This window comes from Dromaius novaehollandiae, chromosome 26 (genome assembly GCF_036370855.1).
Source record: "Dromaius novaehollandiae isolate bDroNov1 chromosome 26, bDroNov1.hap1, whole genome shotgun sequence".
In the NCBI taxonomy this organism is placed as follows: domain Eukaryota; kingdom Metazoa; phylum Chordata; class Aves; order Casuariiformes; family Dromaiidae; genus Dromaius; species Dromaius novaehollandiae.
Genome location: NC_088123.1, coordinates 8,813,038 through 8,834,587, shown reverse-complemented (window position 1 = coordinate 8,834,587; position 21,550 = coordinate 8,813,038). Strand labels below are relative to the sequence as shown.

Below are 21,550 nucleotides of genomic sequence, written 5' to 3'. Positions count from 1 at the left end.
CCTTACTGCAGCCTTGCTGGCCATGCCCAGAGAGCAGGTGGACAATGTGTCCTTTAGCACAGAAGGATCAGCAGGACCCAAACGCTAGTGAGGACATGTGGTGGGAACTGATGCAGTTGTATGTAGCAGAACTTGGTTTCATTTCTGAATTCCCTATCTGGAAAAATTATGAAATTTCAAGGAAAGAATTCCAAGCTAGCAGAGAGCTGTTTTAGGATGCAAAGTCAAACACACAGAAGTAAGGAACTTGCAACATGTTATGGTTAATTGCAACAATTAATTTGTTGCCCATGTGCCTGCTGTTGATCACAGACCCTTTTTTTTTCTATTTGGTCCCTTCCTCATTTGGCCTGCAAAGTGCTCATGTGGAAGAGGCAGGATTAGTGTGGCTGGTGCAGCTGTGCACCTGGCATCTCCTATCTGTGGAACCTTTCACTATGCAGCTTTTATTAAATTTTGTAATTTTTTGCATGAGCATTCATAAGGCTTTGCTGTATAAAGATGTGCAGCTTTATCTACTCTTGAGTGTATCATTTATTCATAGGGGTACAGTACACAGAACTAACGCTGTCCTTGGAAAAACCCTGTACAATTTAATGATTTCCTTTTCTTCATTCTTTATAGGACTCCATAAGCCTTCTATATACTCTCACCCCTCATACTCTATAAAAGCTACAGGGAGATCTTTTTTATGTTTTTAGCACCCTCCTTGGTCTGTGCATGGAGCAAGAGAAGCAGAGGAACCTCAAAGAGGAAAAGATGCAGGAAATTATGCAGGAAAACTTACTCAAACAAGCCTCTTGGGCAGAAAAGTGACCTATATTGTCTGTGTGGTTAAGTCCACATCTCTCAGGCTCCTGCCAGCCTGAATGATCTGGGAGTGACTGTCGAGTAGTTGCTGAGAAAGAGCTATTAATCCCTGCTTGCCTATGTTTTGGCAGCAAAAGGGACCCTTTCTGTTCAGAATAAGGTGGGTTGTGCCAGAAAAGTGCAGCATGTGCAGGGCTTCCAGCTGGACAGGTGAATGGTGATGCTCCTGGGGTTATGGCTGTGCCGTGGGTTTGCACATAGGGTGAGGTTTTTTCGGGAGAACAGGAGTTGAGCGGATAGAGACGTGGCTGCTTGTAAATGTCTGAATAGCACAGCACATTCTGTCAGGTCCCGTTATCATCATGACCAGAGTCCACCCCAGTTTTATCCTGGTCCCCCTCACACTCTGAGGCCGTGTGGAAGAATCTAAGTTACACCTCCAGGCTTCCAAAATGTAAATTGTTTGTGCTTTGGAGAGGCAGCTGCAGGTGAAATGCGTGGATGTCACTGGAGAAGGGGTCACTGACCCTTCAGGAGTGCTGGCCAGGGGTCCTCGGACAGGACCTGAGTTCTGGTGGTGCAAAGGTGGGCAGGAGCTGGCGGTCCCAGTTTACTTTTCTGGTGCTGCGTAGTCAAAGAGCAGTCTGAGTTCCTGGTTTCTGACTCCCATTCGCAGACAAGATCCCTCCCCTCCCCTTGCTGCTCACTCAGTGGAGGGATGCGAGGAGGGAAGGATGCTGTTAAGCTGCACTTTGCTCCAGTACTTGGCACATCCTTTGCAGTATTGGCTGTTTTCTGAGCAGAGATGCTGCCTGCCTCCTGACAGTGTGCGGCGATTCCCTATTACTCCCCTTGAAAGGAGCTGCAATCATAAGCCAGAGAATAAGCGAGTGATGCGGCTGCTGCACAGAGAGTGACTGAGAGGAAGAGAATGGGAGAGACTGGAATCTGTGCCTGCCTCAGCAGCACTGCAGTGGTAAAGCCACCGACTGACTACATGCAGGTTACTGCTCATAATGCATTGCTACAGGGAGCTCAGAAGTCAAGATGAAATGCATCGGCCTTCTCTTTCACTGCTTCTCTATTGTCATCATGCATTAATTGCTGAGAGTTATTTTTCTTCCTGTGGCTGACTGCCTGCATCTCTTCTTGTACTGCAGGAGAGACAGTGAGGGAGAGAGCACAGCACCAGCCAGGTGTCCTGTCCCACAAAAAGGATTCTGCATGATGTGCCAGTGCAGTCAGGGGCTGCTGCAATGGTGTACAGAACCTCTGGAACAGCTGGATTTAGGATTATTAATGTTTTATAGAGGTGTCCTGGACTCCGTCTAGCAATTAGCTTGAGACATCGGCTGCCCTTTGGGGCTTGTAGTCTGCTTTCCATCTTCCTCTCATTACTGGTTTTGCACTCATCTGGGTCGGCAGCATTTGAGCTAGAGGAAGGGACTTTCTTGGCCAGGAACTGGAGGGTGCTGTTGGGAGAGCGCAGGTGTGAGCTCTGGAGAGAACTGCAGCCTGACCAGCCATGGCTCAAGCAGCTAAACAGCTGAAGAAAATCAAAGATATTGAGGCTCAGGCTCTGCAGGAGCAGAAAGAGAAGGAAGAATCCAATCGCAAGCGCAGGAACCGCTCTCGGGACCGGAAGAAAAAGGTAAGTGGCACTGGGGCAGGCAGCTTTATATCCAGATTCCTGTGCTTGTGGTAGTGGGTGCAGTTTGCCTGGCAGGGGGGAGTGAGGGGAGTCAATTCCCTGTACAGATCTATGTGCTTCAGTCTGCCAAGCGGAGGACAACTTTTGGGGGCAGTGATCTGCTCTTTGCCCTGAAAACTTAGAGAGGGGATAGAAGAAGGAGGGTGAAGGGAGGGAGGAAGCAAAGGGTTCATCAAGGTAGCTCGGGAGTCTCGCTCAGCCCAGTTCCAAGTCAAGCCTTTAATAATCTACCAGTAACAGATTTGATCTCCAGGGTAAAATTTCTGGCTTCTACCGTTATGCAGCTTCCCAGAGCTGCTTGGTTTGAAGAGTGGAAGGGCAAGACACCTGCACCCCTTTCTCTAGTGAAGAAGTGGTTTTTAACGACCACCCGATGTCTTGCTTGAGCTCTACCAGGACACTGAAACCAGGGTACAGTGAAAGCAGGCCACTAAAGTAGAAAGAGTAGTTTTATGCAGGAGGCTGCGAGCTGTGCCACTACTTAGGGAAAGATGTGTTTGTTAGTGGGACACAGGTCTTCCCTGCCAGCAAAGACATGTTACTTGCTGGCAGCAGGTGAGTGGGGGGTCAGGAGCAAGAAGAGGTGTCTCTCCCCTCTGCTGACACGATCATGCTAGAACCTTGGGTCCCCCAGCTGCTCCAAGTGGCAGCTCCTCTCTGAAAAGTCACTGCCCATTTGCTTGTCAGCTTCCCGCAGGAGCAGGCATGGGGCTAGGAGAGCTTTGCTGCCCCTTGGAGACCTCTTGAACAGAATGCTTTTCTCACCACAGGGTCTAGGGACGTATGTGCTACACCAGTGCAGAGAGGCAGTGAGGAGAGAGGTAAAACCAAGGGAAATCCAGAGTGTACGTGAGAGGAGGTTGCAGTACAGAGGTGCCTTGGGTGGGCTCTTGCTCTGCGTTTAGCAAAAGACTTCGAGACTTCCGTGTGCCCCTGCAAGCAAGGGCCTTACAGCAGTGCTCTACTGCTCAGAGCCCGTCAATAGCTGCTCCTGGACAGCCCTGAGAAGTGCCCTGCTGAGATGAAAGGGATGGGCGCTGCTAACCAGCCCTCAGGCTTTTATTTTTCCTGCCACACTGCTGGACAACTGCTGGTTCACGCTGTCTGGCCAGTGAGCTCTTGCCCAGGGCCGGTGCTGAACACTGGAATTCTTAGATTTCATCCCTTTTCCTGTAAAGGCTTGCTTTGTGTGGCTTTGAAAAAAACCCAGCCTCTTCCCCTCTTTGCCCCACCTGGACACACAGCCTAAGTGCGTCTTGGTGACGAGTTGGGAGATCCAAGATGCCTGTGAGGTGACTGGAGTTCCTCAGATGGAAGGTACTAGAGACGGCATCCTATTGCTAGTTCCTTGTGAGGGACCTGAGTTGCACTTGCTGCTAAGACACACTGTGACACAAGGAAAGAAGCTGGAGAAATACCGTTAAATAAACCCAAAGGGGTCTGGTTTCCTGGGATGGGATGGACTTTATAGCCATGAACAAGCCTTTTATAAAGTGTACTATTGGGGACTGTTGCAGTGTGGGGAGCTGCGAGCAAGGTCTCCCTGGAGAACTCAGCAGGGCTCTGGCACACTGAGGACGAGTTGATCTTTAGCTACCCCTTCCAGAGCGGTAGTTCCTAGGAGCATGCCCTGGCAAGGGAAGCCTGCCTACCTGTCAGCTCAGTGATCACAGTCAGCGTAGGCAGGATCTGTGTTCACCTGCCCATTCCTCTCGGGACCAAAGCTGGGTGTAAGGGTGTTTTCTATGTGACTTCATGCCAGACCATTTGACCAGGGCATCCCAGGATGGCTGTGTCTCTGCAGAGAGCAGAGAACTTCTGGGAAGTCAGTGGAAGCATTCAGGACAGAAGTGAAATCTGCAGACAGCAGCTAGGGCCTTGGCTGTGGGTCTTTCAGCTACCATGATGCTATCATGTCAGATGCTGCCTTCCTCAATGATAGCTGTTTGCTGTACACAGGCACAAGGCTTGTCCCCACCGGGACTCTTGCTCTGTGCTGACAGAGCAGCTTGTCTCTTATGTTACCAGAGGGCTGTAAAGGGGGTCTGGTATGAAGAACTACCAAGCCAGGAGATTTTGCTGTAGGTCCAGTTCTCTCTCCTTATTTCCCCTACCCCAAAGCCTGAGTGTCTCTGGTGACAGTGGTTTATCCTACAAGTCTCCTTGTTGGTATCAGGCTGGAGGCTACCTGAATGCATTTGAATTTCCTGTTCTTTTTTGCTGCAGCAGCTGTGGGAGTTTCATCTGTGTTAGTCTGGTGTCTGGTTGGTGCCTTGTGAGTCTGTATTGGGCTCTGACAGCATGTAATGTCTGTGCGAAAGGCCTCTGTTTCAAAAGGCTCCTGCACTGGCCCCTGGAATGGGTTGAAACCACTGTTGTGTCACGGGATCCTTCTATTTCTCTACCTGTGCCTGACTATTGTCCCTTGCTTTATATACAGATGTAGGTATAGGCTCTTTGGGGCAGAAACTGTTTATTTGCTCTATGTTTGCACAATCCGGCATGTCAGTGTCTCAATTTATGACTGATCCCACCATGCACCACTGCAATGCAATTTGTGTTAATAGTAGAGAAGTAACCTGTGATCCAAGGAGGTCCTAGCACAAAGCAAAGCTAAAGGAAGGAGATGATGTCCCCGGAACAAGTTTCTTCTCATCCCATGTAAGCTGATGAAAGTTTTGTATCCTTTAGCATTTCCAGCCATTTTGGCGTGGTTGTATGTGCCCCCTGAACTGCCCAAATTACTAGTTGGGGATTGAATCCTGTAATCCCTTGTGTCCTGTTATATCTGGAGGCAATGAGTTCTGTTACTTAATTCTGTGTTGCCCAAAAACCTTCTCTGTGGACCAAGATTATAGTTGTTGCTTTTTAGTTTCCATGGCAATTCCTTGGCTTTTGTTTTGAGAAAATGAAACAAGCACCTGACTGACCTTGTCCTTCCATTTTCCTGTCGTGTCCCTCTCATCTGTCTCCCAAGCACAGTGATGGTCCTTGTACATAACCTTGCCACTCCTCCAGTATTCCCTGTCTCCACCTTTGTAACTCAGATGATGAGAGCTAATGTATAATTTGACAGGATCCGCGTCAAGGATATAAGGAATCATATTTCGTTACTCACCTCTGCGCTTTGTGTAATCCAGCCACACAAGTGCCCTGGGGACAAGTGGTCTGTTCAACAGCCAGACGCTTCCTCAGAGTGATCCCCGTCTGGGGCCTCTGCACTGTGGTTGGAGTTTGCCTCGGTCTGAGGATGGCCCCGGAGAGCCAGGTTTCAGTACAGCCTGTGCCATTACCACATTTCGCAGAAGGGCTGAACTAGCATGAAGTGTTGGTGGCTTTTTAGGATGCACTGCGGGCAGACAGGTGTGACAGAGTAGCACGTGAGCAAAGGAGAGTACGAATTAAATAATGGAAGTTCACTGCCATTAGAGAACTTGTCAAGCACCATCTAGGATGGCTCCTAGCTCCAAATCTTTAGGTGTTTTGTTTAGATGGCCAGTCCACAGCCCCTCAGTTACAGCTGCTGTGCTGTGTGCGAGGTCCCTGATGGGGCCAGCTGCGCTGACAGTGAGGCAAGTGGTGACTGACAGTATTGGTGTCTGGTTTTTGGATGCAGCTATCTGTCATTTTGTGTGGTTCTGGGTGATGCTGTTGGTAAAGAACACTCCTTTCCTTGCGCTGCGGTTGTGCGGCGGTCACTTGAGAGGCAGAAAGCCTTCCCTCGGAAGTCGCAGAGCGCACTTAAAAGATGCAGCCCTGTCTTCTGCAGGATTAGGCAGCACAGCACCTTGTGAGCATGTGGTGTTTTGGCACAGCTGTGAGCTCGTCTGTGAACGCGTTACGTCAGTACAGTGCTATTAAGTTCTTTTCCAGTTGTATGTAGCTTCTTGCTGTGGTTTTATATTAAAGTCAGAAAATGGACTGAATCCCTTCCAAGAAGCTCTGGAAGAAAGAGAGGAGCTCCCCAAATCAGTTGCTAGAAAGGGCCCAGGAGGTGTAACCCCACGCTGGGGTTAAGACCAATAGCACTTCAGTATGAGTGACAGTGCCAGTAATCTCCAAAGGACACCTCAAGTGCACAGGAGCGTGTGTGCGCCGTCTGCGTGCAGTGTAACTCTGGCTGCTATATTAAAAAACAAGCTAACCAAAAGCTCAGAAGCTGACAATTTCAGTGGCAATTGCTATCAGTGTTTAAATGATAAGCTGTTAGTGTGAAAGATGTTCTACATCCTCCCGGTATGTTCAGGGTAAGCTTTGCTTGGGCATGGTAGTGTGTTGTAAGAAAGAGAGCACAGCACATGCACTGATGTCTGAATTTACCGCTATTTTTTGTTTTTGTTTTGAGTGATGAGGAACAAACCCCTTCTTTTACCTTTCCCCTCCTGTCTACTGTGTTTGGGTGCAAGTGTCCAAGAGTAAGTCAGTCGCTTGCTATGGATTAGTACAGCACCTTGCACAGTGCAGTCTTGAATGCTGAAAGAAAATGATTCCTGATAAGAATTTCTCTGCATAAAACTCTTTCCCTTGTTTGTAGTTGTCCATTTCCTGGAAACAGAACACAAACCAGTTTGGGGGTTCATGGCTCTCCACAGTATAGGCTGGCACCCATGCTTGGTGCAGTGCTTCTTTTACAAGCTGTGGCAGGAAATGTTTTAGTGCTTGCTGTTACAAACTGAAATACATCACAGCAGGAGAGGCTGGGAGGATGCTTCAGATAAGGGAGACAAGAAATTGTCAGACAGGGTTTGAAATAGAGAAGAGGAGAGACAGAGAGAGGCTTTTCTGTTTGACAGAAACTCTGGAGGAGAAAGTTCTTCCACCAGCTAGGATGAAATGATGGGAAGGAGCAAACAGAGCACTTAGCAACAGCAGATGGGCTCACCCTCTTTCTATTCTTTGGCATGAATAGAGGATATTTGTAAGGAATAACTGTGAACATAACCAGTTGGCACCAACTTTCAGAAGAAACTCCAATCTGAGGTGTGTGAGGTGAGTTGGGAGAGAGGCTAGATCCTGGATGGGCAGCTCTAAGGAGATAGAGGGGGTATTGAGGGTGCTCATTCTTTTGCATAAAAGAAATTTTCTTTCCTTAGGGAAGTAGAGAAGCGTGGTAAAGAGAACAAGTCAAACAGGGTTTGGTACAACAGCCACAAGTTCAATCAGACAGAGGAGCAATGATGCTTCCTTAAATGTAGGACTACCAATGATCACATAGGGTGACCACACTTTTGTGCTTGGTGTATTACAAGCTGAAGAGCTCATTCATCTGCTGTTTGCCGACGAGCAGTATCAGGGTGAAACCTGAGACCAAGCTTAGGATCCCTGACATGTAAAATCCAGACACCCCATCAGAATTATGCAATAAACACATGAGAAAATGGGGTGAGAAATGGCTGCTGGAGTGCTGCCAAGGAGAGGCCACTAGGGCTATTCTCTGTGCTTGCCTGCCATCCTTTCCAAGGGCCATCATTAAGCAGCAGCCCTCAGCTTGCAGTAGGTTTAGAGAGGCTGCACAGAATAGTGATGGACAGAAGGAGAGCAAAGGATTTCAGCAGACCTGGGCTGCAGAGAGCTTAGAACATCCCCAGGATGAGCCTGGGCTTCTGAGAACAATTGTGCACTTCTCCCATCAGTGTCTGGCCTGACACAGTTGCTGGATGGGGCTACCTGGATTCTCACATTCAGCGGCAGTATGTCCTGTGAAAGATGTGAGATGTCCGTCCGTCGCCCAGAGCTGCACTGGCTGCTGGGAACTGGATTGGTGTCTCACCTGCAAGCTGGATCTTGTCTGCAAGAGAAAGGACCGTGCCACCTGCAGAGTCTCAAGCACAGAGCTGCTTCACCTTCTTTCTCTGCCTGCTCCTAGAGCAGCAGCTGCAGTGGCAAATTCTGTCGTCTCCATCAGCCAAAATTCCTGCTGCCCAGCTTTGGGTTGGCTTGGCACCAGGGTGAAATAGACAGCACTGCGGATGCTGAAGCAGGTGAAGCCAAGAGATTTTCCTGGCTGGTCTCGCAGCCCAGTGCTTGGATCTTGAATTTGCTTCTGGCTGTGTCCACACTTTCTTGCAATGGGATGTTGCCCAAGCTTGGGCGTACCAGCTTTAACCCCTCATCTGGCATCTTGTCATTGCCACCCTCTCTCTGAAGGCTGTCCCTGCAGGGAAGCGCAGGAGATGAGAGCCTGGAGTCCTCAGCAGCTTGGGAAGAAAAGGGAAGTGATACACTGTGGGAGGCCCACTGGGGTCAGTAGTCCCATTAGCTGACCCTGCACTGAGAAGCAGCAGGGAGGACAAGCTGAGCAGGGAAAAAGGGTGTTGAGGCGCAAGTATGCTATCTCATTTGAGGCAGCAGCAGCACAGCAAGAATGGTGGTTTTGCAGACACCCTCCCATGGAAGTTAACCAGCTCATGGGGTGGGACAGCACTGAAGAAAGCACCTTCAGAACCACCTGAGACAGGAACTAGGTTAGTCTGTTAGGACAGAAGACACCCCAGCCAGGTTCCAGCTGTCAGCAGAGCTCTTTGCAGCCAGGACTGGGTACTCCGGTACTCTCTGTCTGAAGCACTTCACAGAGGAACTGGTAACTTCTGCTTGCAGCATAATGCTACAGTGCAGTGGCAGGGAGAAGGGACATGGGATATCAGAGTAGCCAAAGCTTTTGAGACTCAAGGAAGCCCTAGCCTTACCACCCTGAATGTAACTGCATGGGCATGTAGACAGAAAATTAGACTGTGTGCCCAGAAGTGGGCTCAACCATTACCCATCTAGCAACTAGGTAGGCTTTCAAAAGCATTTTGCCAAACCAAAGGACCATCTTAAGAAATCTTTCCATTGTTTCTGTGTGCATTAGACTCAGCACAGCACTAGTGTTGCATCTGCTGTGCTACAAATATCCAGCATGTAAATGGGGGCAGGGAGGTAGCTTTTCTTGCTGGGAAGGTGAGTGTTTTGCAGACGCAACTGCTGGCAAATGGGGCAAGGCATGAGCTCCTTTACAGGTGCTGCAGTGCTCTGAGTGATGGAGCAGCTGTGGAGGATTTGCACCCCACCTCTGTCTGTGCAGCATGCCAATGAGGAACTGCTTTGTGTGAATACAAGGTGACCCCCCCCCCCCCCCCAAGCTCTGTCAAGATTGTTGGGGAAGCAAGTCCCATCAGGATTTGGGGGATGACGTCAGCTGGCTGCACTGTTGGGAGATTCAGACCTCTGACTTGGAGAAGCTTAATAAATATGCAGTCTGTGTTTCAGGCTGGGCTGAGAAGTGCAGGGGCTGTGCGTTCTGTGTGTGACGATGGCTTCCTCTGATGCTGTTTATCTGGCCTGCCACTGGAGTCCTGTACAAATGGAAATGCTGACAGGATTAAAGATAGCATCAGTGCTCTGCTTTATTGCACTCCGTTGCAGACTGAGGCCTATAAAGGGACACTTCTCCCTCGCTCCACCCAGGTTCCCACTCCATCTTCCCCCTCCCTCCCTCTCCCAGTATGGAATTAGCTGGAAGAGGAGGCTGTTTCAAACTCACCTTTGGCTAAACGCTTTGTCTGATTTCAGCCACTGCTGCTTGCAATCACCCTCTAGCAATTTCCATTAGGCTGCAATACAGCATGCACTGGTTATAATGGGAGCATCTGTGCTTTCAGCATTTGTGTTTTCATTCCAGTGATTGCATTAAGTAAAGGGGAGGGATGGCAGAGGACAGCATGTGGCACATTTGTGTGCAGGAAGGGAAATGGCACTGCAGAAATTAGACTGCTCTCAATGCTCCTTCGCATTGGGGAGGTTACAGAGGCTTGTGGCTGAGCATGGGATGTTGCAATGGGCACAGACCAAGACCTCTCTCAAACTGCTCAATTAGAAAAACAGCATATTTGAACAGTGGCAAGTTCCTCTCTTGTGTTTACCACCTTCTTTCACTATCTGCCTTGCTCTTTGCAGGATGCAGTGCCCAAAGAGCCTAGTCTCTCAGATAACGTGAGCTCAAGTATAATGGCTCATGTTTGCCTTAGGAAGTCCATTCCTTTCCCAGTAACTGGTTGTCCACAAATACTAAAGTCAGTTGTAAGTGAAGAACAGCTTGTCCATGACTTGGCTAGTAAGGCATTTTAGACCCTGTGCCTCTGTTCTTTCCTGACATTTCCAGGCAGGAGGAAAATGCAGTGCCAGTGATGGGAGGGGGACTGGCTGGTGGATAAAACACAGAATATAGGCATCTGGATGGGAGGGACATCAGGTCAGAGCAGACCCTGCTGCAGCAGGGCTAGCTGCTAGAGGGAGGGGGCACTGAAAGGAATCTGGTGCCAGTCTGCACTGCTGCGCTGCAGGCTGTTAAATTATTCAGGTAATGTTGTCTAGTATGTGCTTGGTGAGCCCACCAGATACCAGGATATTGGAGTGGGGAGAGGAACGTTTGAAACTTTGCAGTATTCAGAAATCTGATTCATGAGCAAGTTCTTTCAGTCTGCGCCAAGGTGCTGCCCAAACACGACGCTTGCTTTGTCCATGAAGCGAGACCCATCTGGCTTGCAGAGTGTACCCCCAGGAGAAGGCAAGGCAAAGGATTGTGCCCCTTGTGAAAGTTCTGTGCTTGACAGCTCACGGGGCTGTTTATTCGCTGTAGGAAGCCGGCTGTAGTGTGCTGCAGCTGAGGCACTGCAAGTTAGAGCTGAGCTCAAAGGAAAGCAGCTTTAGAGAGTGCTAAAATTAGAAGTTTAGTCTGAATTATGCTAATTTGGTTTAATTGTCTAAGTATGTCAAGGTTCTTCATAAATGTACCCGCTCCGTGCCAGTCTGGGAAGGTGCAGCATCACTGGGGGCATGATGGAGGGATGGGTCAAGGATTGCAGGGGCTTCTGGGTTCCCTGCCCTACTTGTATCTCTGTAGCAGTCCTCATTGCCAGCTCTCAATATGCTATGAGATTCTGAAAACATCAGCCCTGGATTGGATAGACCAGCCAGGTTAAAGTCTTAGATGAGCAGAGGGCAGCTTCCTAGGAGCGGGGAAGTTCCTGACATCTCCCTCTCTTTGTAAGGGGACTGCTCAGCACCCCAGAGCCCTCTGAAAATTCACATTGCCATTCGCAGCTGAACTGTGTCATGCTTTGAGCCACAATGCTGCCGACAGCAGCAAAATCCAAGCTCCCTTCCTATTTGTGAACCAAATTTTGCTGAGTGGCTGAAACATTAAGCCAGAACCATACATTTCTATGCTGGGGCTGCAGGAGTAGAGGACTATGTTAAATCTAGGGCTTATTGCAGCCTGTACAATTGTTAGCAAAAAAATCTACAGCAGAAACAAAGCAGCAGGTATTCACCAAAGTGTTTTGGGAGGTGGAGGCTGGGAATGCAGCAGCAGGATAGCATTTAGAAAACAGATGAAGTTTCTATATTTATACAGAGATGAGAGAAGAAGGAAAAAGAGTGTGCACGCGTGCGTGTGTGTGTGTCCAGGTCACTGAGAAGCCTCCTGTTTAAGCAAAAAGGTACTGCAGAAAGACAAAAAGTAGAAATGAAAGCTACAGTTCTTTACTGCAGCACACTACTGAGCCTTTTCAGGGCTTGTAGGATGTGTTCACATGCATATGTTGGACCTCTTATCTGGGAAATGCAGGGAACAGAGGGGTGAAACCTTTTGCCTCTATATACCATAGAATATAAACTATGTTAGGTCTTTAACATGTCTGATGGTCTCTTCAAAGGAATTGTGAGTAATTACATCTTTCACAGTGTCATTTGTCCAGAAAACGAAGGCTTCCAGATAATCTACAGGAATGCATAGTGTATTCAGGGTCCAATTAGTTCTGTCATGATGCCATGCCTGGAATAGGGAGCATTGCGTCTTTCCCAGGACTTGCTGATTACAGCACAAAACGAAGAATAGGATAAATGCTATGAAAATGTGCTGTTGTGGTGGGTGAGTTTGAGACAGATGTGGGGTGGGTTAAGGACAATTTCAGCTTTAACTGTGACCTTCCTGACTTTCATGTAGCAACTCTGAACACAGGAGAGGTAACTGCCCCTTTCTGTGGACTGCCCTGTGATCACTGTGCAGATATCTCGCTGCAGGCTGTACGCAGCAGAGGCATTGGTGTGTCGGTGCGATTGCTCCATCTAGATCCTGTTCCAACTCTATCACCATGTCATCTGGCACTTTCGTGGACCTTGAGGCAGCACAGATGTCTGCCATCCTTATACACTGGATAGGATGCACCCTGAGGGTCTGCCATCTATTTTAAGTGACATATTGGGGAAGAGAAGAGGGGAGTGTCTGTGCTGTCACCTCGCAACAACTGCTCAGCTCTCTGATCGACTGAACCAGCCTGTGGTCACGCCTGGTCCCAGCGCCTTGCCTTGGACGAGCGTTGTGGGAAACTCCAAGGCATTTGACCCTTTCATCTCCAGACATGCTGCAATTAAACTCAACATCTTTTTAGATACTTGAGCAGCACTCTCTCCCTCTCTGTCCCCAGCTGCAGGCACTGCCTCCCAGGCCTGAGGTGCTATGTCCTAGTGTGCAAACATTGCTCTGCTTGGAAGGAACTTCTCTGCTCAGCAGTAAGTGCTGTTTTCTTCCATACCCCAGCTCTAAGTGGCTATTTACAGGCCAGCAGTTGTGAATGGCACTCAAAGACTTTAGAATCTCCTGTGTACATACTGAGGGTCCTGGGCAATTGCAGAAGGAATGTGCCATCAACCTGCTAGCTGTTCTCATCTAGCAGCCTTCTGGGTGAGGCGTTGGTGAGGTTCTTGTGGAGAGTTTGTCATGCTGCTTCCTGGAACATGCCTTGTCTGTGTTGCTGAAGCTACTAGTCTGTTCTGCTGCACCTGACGGTCTTCCTGAGTTAGGAGTTAGCAATGAGAGAGTCTTGTGCTGGTGCTTTGGATGGACATCGAATATGACTGAATTTGTTGGAACTGGAGAGTCCAAAACAAGCCATCCCTTTTGCTCCATTATTCTCCATGATCTTTTAAAAACAAATCTAAGCTGGCATTATCAGCAGGTGGAAAGTTGCAGAAACTACCAGCCTTTTTGACACCTCAGATTGGCTTGCTGAGAGAAGCGGAGTCTCAAGATGCAACAAGTCAGGACTATGAAAACATGTTGGAACACAAGGCAAATTCCTACAGGTCAGTCGTCTGCCTTTTTGCAGGTGTCATGCAAACTGAAGAGATGGAGGACAAAATGTCCGCTTTGGCCTGTACTTTGCTTCCACTGGACAGACTATGTCAGAGCTTTAGGCAGAGATGGGACACCATCTGAGCCATTTCTTTCATTCATCGTAAAGGGAAGGGGAGCAAAAAGGAGGGGCTCCTCCTTTGATCTGCTTGGGAATAGGCTGTATTCTGCTGATGACTGAAAGTGTGAGCTTTTACTGTGTGCCACAGTCATGTGCACACCTTTTCCTTTTTTGGGTTCTTACGCTGCTGTTTGAATCAATAATGTTCTGTTGCAATGATTTGCATGGATTCGGTTATAGGAGTAAATTGTGTGTTCTTAAATAGGATTTTTTTTTTCTTTCCTCCTCTATTTGTCTTGCGGTAGATGAAAGTACTCAAGCTGACAATGGCCATGGGGAATGGGGGTGGGGAGGGTGATGTTCCAGAGAGCTCTAGTTAAGGGAAAACTTATCTAATTGGCTTTTGATGTTGCGCTTGCTTTCACTGTGGTGGGGGAAGGTTATGGTTCTGCTTCTCATCTTTTGTGCTGAGGCAGAAGTTATCCTCTGCAGGTCAGTGTCTTTGGCACTGGAGCACTTCAACTTCAGGGCAAGAGGTCTGAGGAGAGCCAGGAGGAAGTGCATGCAGGAAGTATTTGCCTGCATGGTGTCTGTATTTGGCACACAGGCTGTAATTTTCTGAGCACATCCTTCAGCTTTTTGACTATCAGATCCAGCTCAGCTCATAGTGACAGTAGTTTTGGTCCAAGCAAGAACTGCTCAGTGGAGCGTGGCACGGCAGCTCTCTTCACACGCAGGTCGGACGTGCCACCACACTAACGCATAACAATGTGTTCCTGTTAAACAGCAGCATGATGGTCAGCAGGCTGACCTCCTTTCCGTGTATGCTGGGAAAAATGCTTCCTGTCAAACCCACTGTCAAATGTCTGCAGTGCTGAGATTGCAGTAAGAGGAGCTGCGGTATCACGGGACAATGGTATAAAGTATCTGCTGCCCGTCAGTCCTGGGACACTGTATCAGCAAAAGTCCTTCTCAACATGTGGGAACTCATCCCCATCAATGGTGAGGTATGTGCCAGAAGAGTGCCCCAAGGCCAGCAGCAGCACAGAAAAACATGAACAACATCACGCTCTTCATTGCCAAAATGCAGGACAGCAGCACTCGCTGCCTCCTGACAACGCAGCAGCAGGGATCAGCAGCACCTTCTTACGGGGCCTCCCAAGGCACCACGTGGCACCATCGGCACTGCCAGAGGGGACGTGGGGAACACTCATGCTGCCTCTCTTGTGCTGCCATGGACTCTGTGGGTAAATTGCAGATATTTGGGCAGAAGAGCTGGCACCTTTCACTAGTTCACTTTGCTTTAAAGTCATGCTCTAGAACTGGGAGTATTGTGGGCATGGGGCAAGCTGATCCAGAGGCTCTGCTCACAGCTGCGGTAGTGAAGCTGCTTCCTTATGTAGGAGAGAAATGCTGTGGGGCTCAAGCAGTTGGATAGCCAAGGTGCTTCCTTCACTGCAGGATCTGACCAGGACCTTGAGGCAGCCAGGTGTTGCTGCACTGCCCTCCAGTTACAGCTCAGAACAATATATATCTCAAAGCAGGAACTAACCTGAGCTGCCAGTTTCACTGGCATTTCCTTTGCCCTCCACCAGCAGCACCAGACACAGACAGCACGTGTGTCTTCAGAGTAGGCGGGCATCAGCCTTGCCTCCCACCGCCACCGACTTCTGGGCTGCACGCAAACCTCATGATCCTGCGAGCAGCCTGCCTGTCGTCTAGCCTGTGGGGAGAAGGGCTGGTGCTTTATCACGTAGGGCCTCACCTGCATGGCGAAAAGGACAGTCAGAGCTTTGTCCGCTGCACCATGCTTCTGGCAGACTCCATTCAAGAGCTGCTCAAGAGGCAGGGCCCTGGTCGGAGGGTTACCTGCCTTACGCTTGTTAGTGGCAGCGACAGAGCTTCAGCAAGGAGCTGAGGGCACCCAGCAGGACGGTATTCCAAAACGTGGTCGGCAGGTGATGCAGCAAAGCAGCCGTGAGGAAGCCAGTGTCTCTGCCACAGTGCGTGCTGTGGCTAAGATGTGCTTCCCAAACTGCACCTGCTGGCAGCAGAAAATGGCCCTTCTTTTCTTTAAAAAAGAACTTGAGGAAGCCACAAAAGGAAATAATTAATAGGGTTTTCTTTACTGTTTAATCTCATTCACAGGCATGCACAGCCAGGGTATTCACTGTAAAACAAGTGCTTAGCTTGCCCCCACATTCCTGAAGTTAAAAGGAGAAAACCTAGAGGTTTTGGGTTCAGCTATCTTTGAGCCTAGTTGCCAGCAACCCCCATAGTTGCTGTCAGAGTTCCTGTGATGCTTTTCCCGAGAAGGGGTGTGTGTGTGTGTGTGTGTGTGTGTGTGTGTGTGTGTGTGTGTGTGTGTGTGTGTGGACTGACTCCTCTGTTCAGCCAAATTCTGTTTCAGGTAAAATAGGGTCACGAAGATGATTAAGGGACTGGAGAATCTCTCATATGAGGAGAGGCTTTTCAGCCTGGAAAAGAGAAGGCTCCTGGGGATCTTATCCACGTGTATAAATACCTGCAGGAAGGGTGTAAGGAAGACAGGGCCAGACTCTTCTCAGTGGTGCCCAGTGACAGCATGAGAGGGAATGGGCACGAACTGAAACACAAGGTATTCCGCTTGAATGCAGAAGACACTTTTTTACTGTGAGGGTGGTTGAACACTGGCACAGATTGCCCGGAGAGGTTGTGGAGTCTGTCCTTGGAGATTTTCAAAACCCGACTGAACGTGGTCCTGGGCAACCTGCTCTGGCTGACTCTGCTTGAGCAGGGGTGGTCGGACCAGATGGTCCCTTCCAACCTCAACTATTCTGTGTAATTGCATTCTGCTTCCTTTGATTCACTTTGCAATTTTAATTGGAGTCAAGTTTCTCCTGTCCCCTAAGTTCTCTGTAGCATTTCTGTGGGCTGCTGAAGGCTGTTTCCTCTTATTCTTGGTATGGTCACATTAGTTTAGTGAGAGAGTGAGAGAACACAGGAAAACATTTTTGATTGTGAAGTAGGCTTCAAACAAAAGTGGTGGAAAGGGGAGAGTGCAGGACATATGTGTTATCTCTGTAGGAGACTACTTCAGGTTCCTGTGGTTCATGTTGTAATGCAAATTCTGTGTGAAGTCTAGCATAAAACCCCCTCACATACATCAAGTCTTCCTTGGTGCCTTCACATTTCAGGGCTTCTTTGACTGTCCTGAACTACCCTAGTCCTTGCTGAGCTACCAGGCAGGCATGCTGCAGGGTTAGTGTCTAACATTTCCTGGCACTGGCAGCATCGGTTTCATACAAATCCTCAGGGAATTCTGGTGCTAAATGCTAGAAGAGAGTTCATCTTTGAAGGTAAAATAATGGTGCAGTCCTTTGGAGCTTGGAGGTATCCTTGCAATGCAGGGAGATCTCTGTGAGCTGCTGGAGAGGAGATCAAACAACCTGCTTTTCCTGTGGTTCACGCAACCTGTTTGTCATTTAGAATCGCTTCCTCCTCCTCCTCCTCCTGTGGCGCAATGGGAGATGGGGATATGCTATGCCACGTGCTGCTTGGCTCTGTGGCATTTTCACGGCCTGTAGCAGCCCTGCCTGCCTCCCCGTTAACTGCTCTGTGGCCAGCACTCTCGTGGTGCTTGGCTCCCAGCACTCGCTGATAGCTTGGAGTAATAATATTTTATTTTTGAATCATTGAGTGGGGGATTTTTTATTAATAACCCAAACTAGCTTGCGAAACAGCAGCTTGTCTGATGTTAAATATTAAACTCCACTAAGTGGGTGAGTTGGAGCACGGGGACAACAGCATGCTGGTGATGACTCGCTCCGGCAGGAGACAGCAGCGGTGCCTGCCGTGCGCAGAACCCCTTGCTCCTTGGGGAGCGTCTGCTGGCAGGGCGGCCAGGTGCCCCTCTGGCAGCTCTGCAGCTCCTGCATGCCATTTTGCACGCTTTAAACAGATCAGCACATCAAAGGCTGGTGGAGGCTGGCTCTGGTGTTGCCATGGCAGCAGCAGCTGAGAGGATTTGGATTATTTGGATGTTTCTGGAGTGGGACTGCATCGCCAGCTGTGTCGGGGCAGAGCAGGGCTGCTGTCCACGCCGCTGTGTCCGGTGTCCTGGCACTGCCAGGGGCACGCGGAGCCCTTGCTGTGGAAGGGGCCTGTCCACCCCGTGGAAGGGGGGTGCTCTGGTGCAGACCTCTGCATCCGCACTGCCCGCCTCCGCGCCCCCCGGTCGAGAGTCCTTCCCGTGATGCGTCGCACACGGAAGTAGGTCGGCTGAACTGCGCCCTTAAAAACGCTCGTCTCTGCACCGGCTCTTAAGGGAGCAGAGGCGGCCAGCCCTGCTGCAGGTGTTGGCTCTGTGGGCGCCTAGCACTGGTGTGGCGAGTCTGCCCTTAGGGCATCTGCCCCAGGCACCTCTTCTGTCCCCTGCGGCTCTGTGCTCGTTATGGGGGATTACCGGGAGTGAATGCAAAACTGAGCTTTAAACGCTGTGGAAATTTGGCATGGGTCTGGGCACTCTCGTACAGGAGCATTACCAAGGGGTCTGCTGCTGGCCCTCACCGTTAATCTCTTGAGCTGAAATGCTGCGTTTCCTTGGCAAAGTGCCCAACCGTCATTATTGTGTGCTATAATTGCCACTGGAAATTCATCGCTGCTTTGTGAGCTGTCCTCTCTTGGATGCTTCTGGCACTTCCAGCTAATGTCTGCTGAGGGAACAGGCACACACGTGTGACTTATTCTGACACGCTCTTAGTCGGTGGCCTTTGGGGTACAGTGGTGGGTGCTCAGGAACAGCTAGGTGGTTTGAGGAAGGAGAGCAGGTCATCTCTATCACCCCCCTTGCTCCTCATGCTGCTGTAGCTTGGGCAACTAGCTGTCAGTACTATGGCCTTGGTGCTGTTAGCCAGTGCAGTCTTCAGAAGACCATGAGGTGGTAATAATATGCTGTAGCATGGTTTGCAGTGGCTGCAGCATCATTGCCACTGTCAAGTTGCAATCACCTGAATTAATTACAAACAAACCTGCAACAAAAGGTGCTTTCTGTTTTTGTTGACTCTATGTGCATAGGATTAACGTCTCTGCTTCCTGTAGGCTAGGGCTAGACTTCCTAATGGGGTGCAGACCCAGTGTTCCTACAAGCAGGGGCATTCCAACAGAAGCATGTTTTTTCTCTGTAGTATCTCAGGAATGATGCTCTTAGAGTATGCAAGCACCTCTCTTGCCTGTCTATGAGATGATGATGTTCAGGTCAAGTTCCTGTTGCTAGAGGACTTAGCTTCCACAGCTCTAGCGGTGGCCTATAGAACAGGTTTGCTCTAGGGCAAAATCAGACTTTTTCAAAAGCAGTTGCCTGCAGAAGGTCTAATTGAGGATCTGGGGTATGTCTGGTCCGTGGGGAGGTTGATTGTCAGGAATTTCGTATTGCAGCATGTTGCAGTGTTTTCCCAGCCTGCATTGACATTCTCACAGTTCTGACCTGGGCTCGAAAGTGGAGGGCAGAGAAGCTGGGGATGCAGTGACTTTGCATGTCGGAGAAGTAGAAAGGCAGGCACAAGGACGTTGTTGACAGGAGTGTAGCAAAGACCATGAAAGCTGGTAGAACAAAGTCTATTGCCCCTTTGTGTATTTACCCTGAAGTAACTTTGAGCTGATTCTGCTGCCAGGCTGCAAGAGACCTATGGGAGAAAAAAACCTGATCTGTTATGTAGAATAGGAACACTTTGGGGTTCTCTATTGCTCCCTGGACAGTGACTTGCTGTCTCCTACAGACTCTGCCTGGTGCGCTGCTCTGCAATGCAGAATTGGATGCTGAATGGAGAGCAAGAGCTTTCATTCCACTGCCGGCATGCACAAGTTCTCCGGCGTCTACGGCAGGGAAAGCTGACCCAGAAACCATGAGTCTCTGGTCACACTCTTGCTCCCTTTCACTTCTACGTGTGTTTTATTCCCTGTCTCTAAAATGGAGTGAGTATGTTCAGTTTGTGCTACTCCACTGGTTCAGGAGCAGATCGAAATGGGAGGGGGCACACCTCCTCCCCCCCACCAAAATGAAGCTTCCTTCGTTTGCAGGGAGCACTGGGGTGGCTCTCAGCCAGGGTTACAGGCTGCTGCAGGGCGAGGGGGGTTCAGCACGTTCTGGAAGGACTGGGAAAGCGAAGGGGCTGGCTCTTGCCAGCTCTGAGAGCAGCCTGCTCCCGGTCCCTGTGCACAACAGCTCACAGTTGGGAGCGCAGTGAAGGGGAATGAACAAATGTCTGCAGGCTACCTCCTGCTTCCCTGCTGTGTCCTTGCTGCTATCCACGTTCTCCTCTCTGGTGGAGGCAGGCCTAATGCGCTGGCTAGAGCGGTCGGAAGTGTCTCAGTACCGCAGTGGCGATGTTTCTTGGTGCCAGCGTAGCCTCTGTAGATGCTGCGTTGGACTTGCTGGATGCATCAGCCGGGGGGATTTCGGCAAGCCCGACTCCGAGCGCCAGGCCTGCTTGCGCAGCAAGGGCAGTTCGGGACGTGTGGTCCGTCTGACACGTGATCTCTTTGGAAGAAGCTGCAGAAGGTCCGAATCCTGCCTGGGGTGGCAAGGCGGACGTGGATAAAAGGCAGCGTGTCCAGTGATAGCAAAGCTTCCTCCCATCTCTGTGCATATACTTTTATAGGCACTTCAGGCTGCAGAGCCAAGGTGAACGCCAAGCAGACTGCTGTGGGAAAGGCCACGCTGGGCTTGGCTTTGCGGAGGCCTGTTTGTGTCCCGCACTGAGAAGGGCCATGTGAGTCTGTGTGCGACCTACGCGTCCGCGCTGTTGGGGTTCCTCCGTCGTCTCTCAGCCCTGTGGTGGTCTCCTGCCTTTCCCTGAGCTTGGCTCCTGGCCTCTCTTGGAGGTCAGATATGCAGTCCCCGTACCGCTGGGTCCTCTCCGTGTCAGCATCACAACTTCCTCCTCTTGAGACTTCTCAGACTGCCTTTTCTTGATAATGGTGATTCTTGGTCTTTTCCTCTGAAGTGAAACACCTAATTTCTTCTCTGCTTCATGCTCTTATCTGGGCTGAGCCTGCAAATGGCCCCACTACGCTGCTGATGAGCTCAGGAGCATTTGTCTAACATTACTGCAGGAAAAAGGGCTGCTGGTCTGGGAGCCCAGAGCTTATTTTCAAGTATTTGGATGACATTTGAACAAGAGAACAGTACATAATTTGCTAAATGAGTTACAAGAAGAGATTCCCCTTTTCTCTTTTGCCTTAGTGCAGTGTCCTAGGTGGCCCATGCTGTAGTGCTGGATTTTTACAGTACATATTGGGGAAGGAAGGCTGGGGCCTCGATTAGGCAAACAGCGATAGGAGAGACTGCTTTTGTAAGAGCTCTGTGATTTCCAAACAAAAAGTGCCTAAATGAGGACTTGCAAGGTAGGTTTGTGGAGAGAATTTTTGGAAAAGTCCTTTCTGTGGCAGGTCTGCTCTGCAGGCTGTAATGAATGTGAGGGCTAGCGCTGCGACGGGTACACGAGCGCTGCAGCACAGCGCCCAGCATTGCCAGTGCAGTGTCTTGTGCTACCCTGAGAAGCAGGTGAACGAGCCACTGAGGAGCCCTGTGCCGTTGCAGACATTTCGGGACTGGTTCATGGCTGCTACGTTCAGAGTGTCGGTGTGTCCAGCAGTAGGGCAGTTTTATCCGTGCCTATGCTCTGGTGACGGTGACCACTAGAAGCTTTGTTCTGCTTCAGGAATTCGAGTTGCAGAAGGCATTTGGCTAGCCTGTGAAGAGGAGCAACTGCACTGGTGTTTTGCAGCTGGCAGGGAAAGTTCACTTTTGGAAGTA

The 21,550-nt window shown here is 49.8% G+C and overlaps 1 protein-coding gene across 2 annotated transcripts in view; it reads left to right on the top strand.

Annotated features, from left to right (window-relative positions):
- Nucleotides 1-1,600: 1,600 nt before the first annotated feature.
- ANK1 (ankyrin 1) overlaps nucleotides 1,601-21,550 on the top strand; it is a 70,700-nt gene continuing 50,750 nt past the window's right edge. Inside the window, exon 1 of one of the 2 annotated variants that reach the window (XM_064497758.1) lies at nucleotides 1,601-2,461. In XM_064497758.1, coding sequence (XP_064353828.1) covers nucleotides 2,336-2,461 — 126 coding nt within the window. In that variant the 5' untranslated portion in view covers nucleotides 1,601-2,335. The remainder of the gene's footprint in view (nucleotides 2,462-21,550) is intronic. The other variant, XM_064497761.1, reaches the window with a different exon arrangement.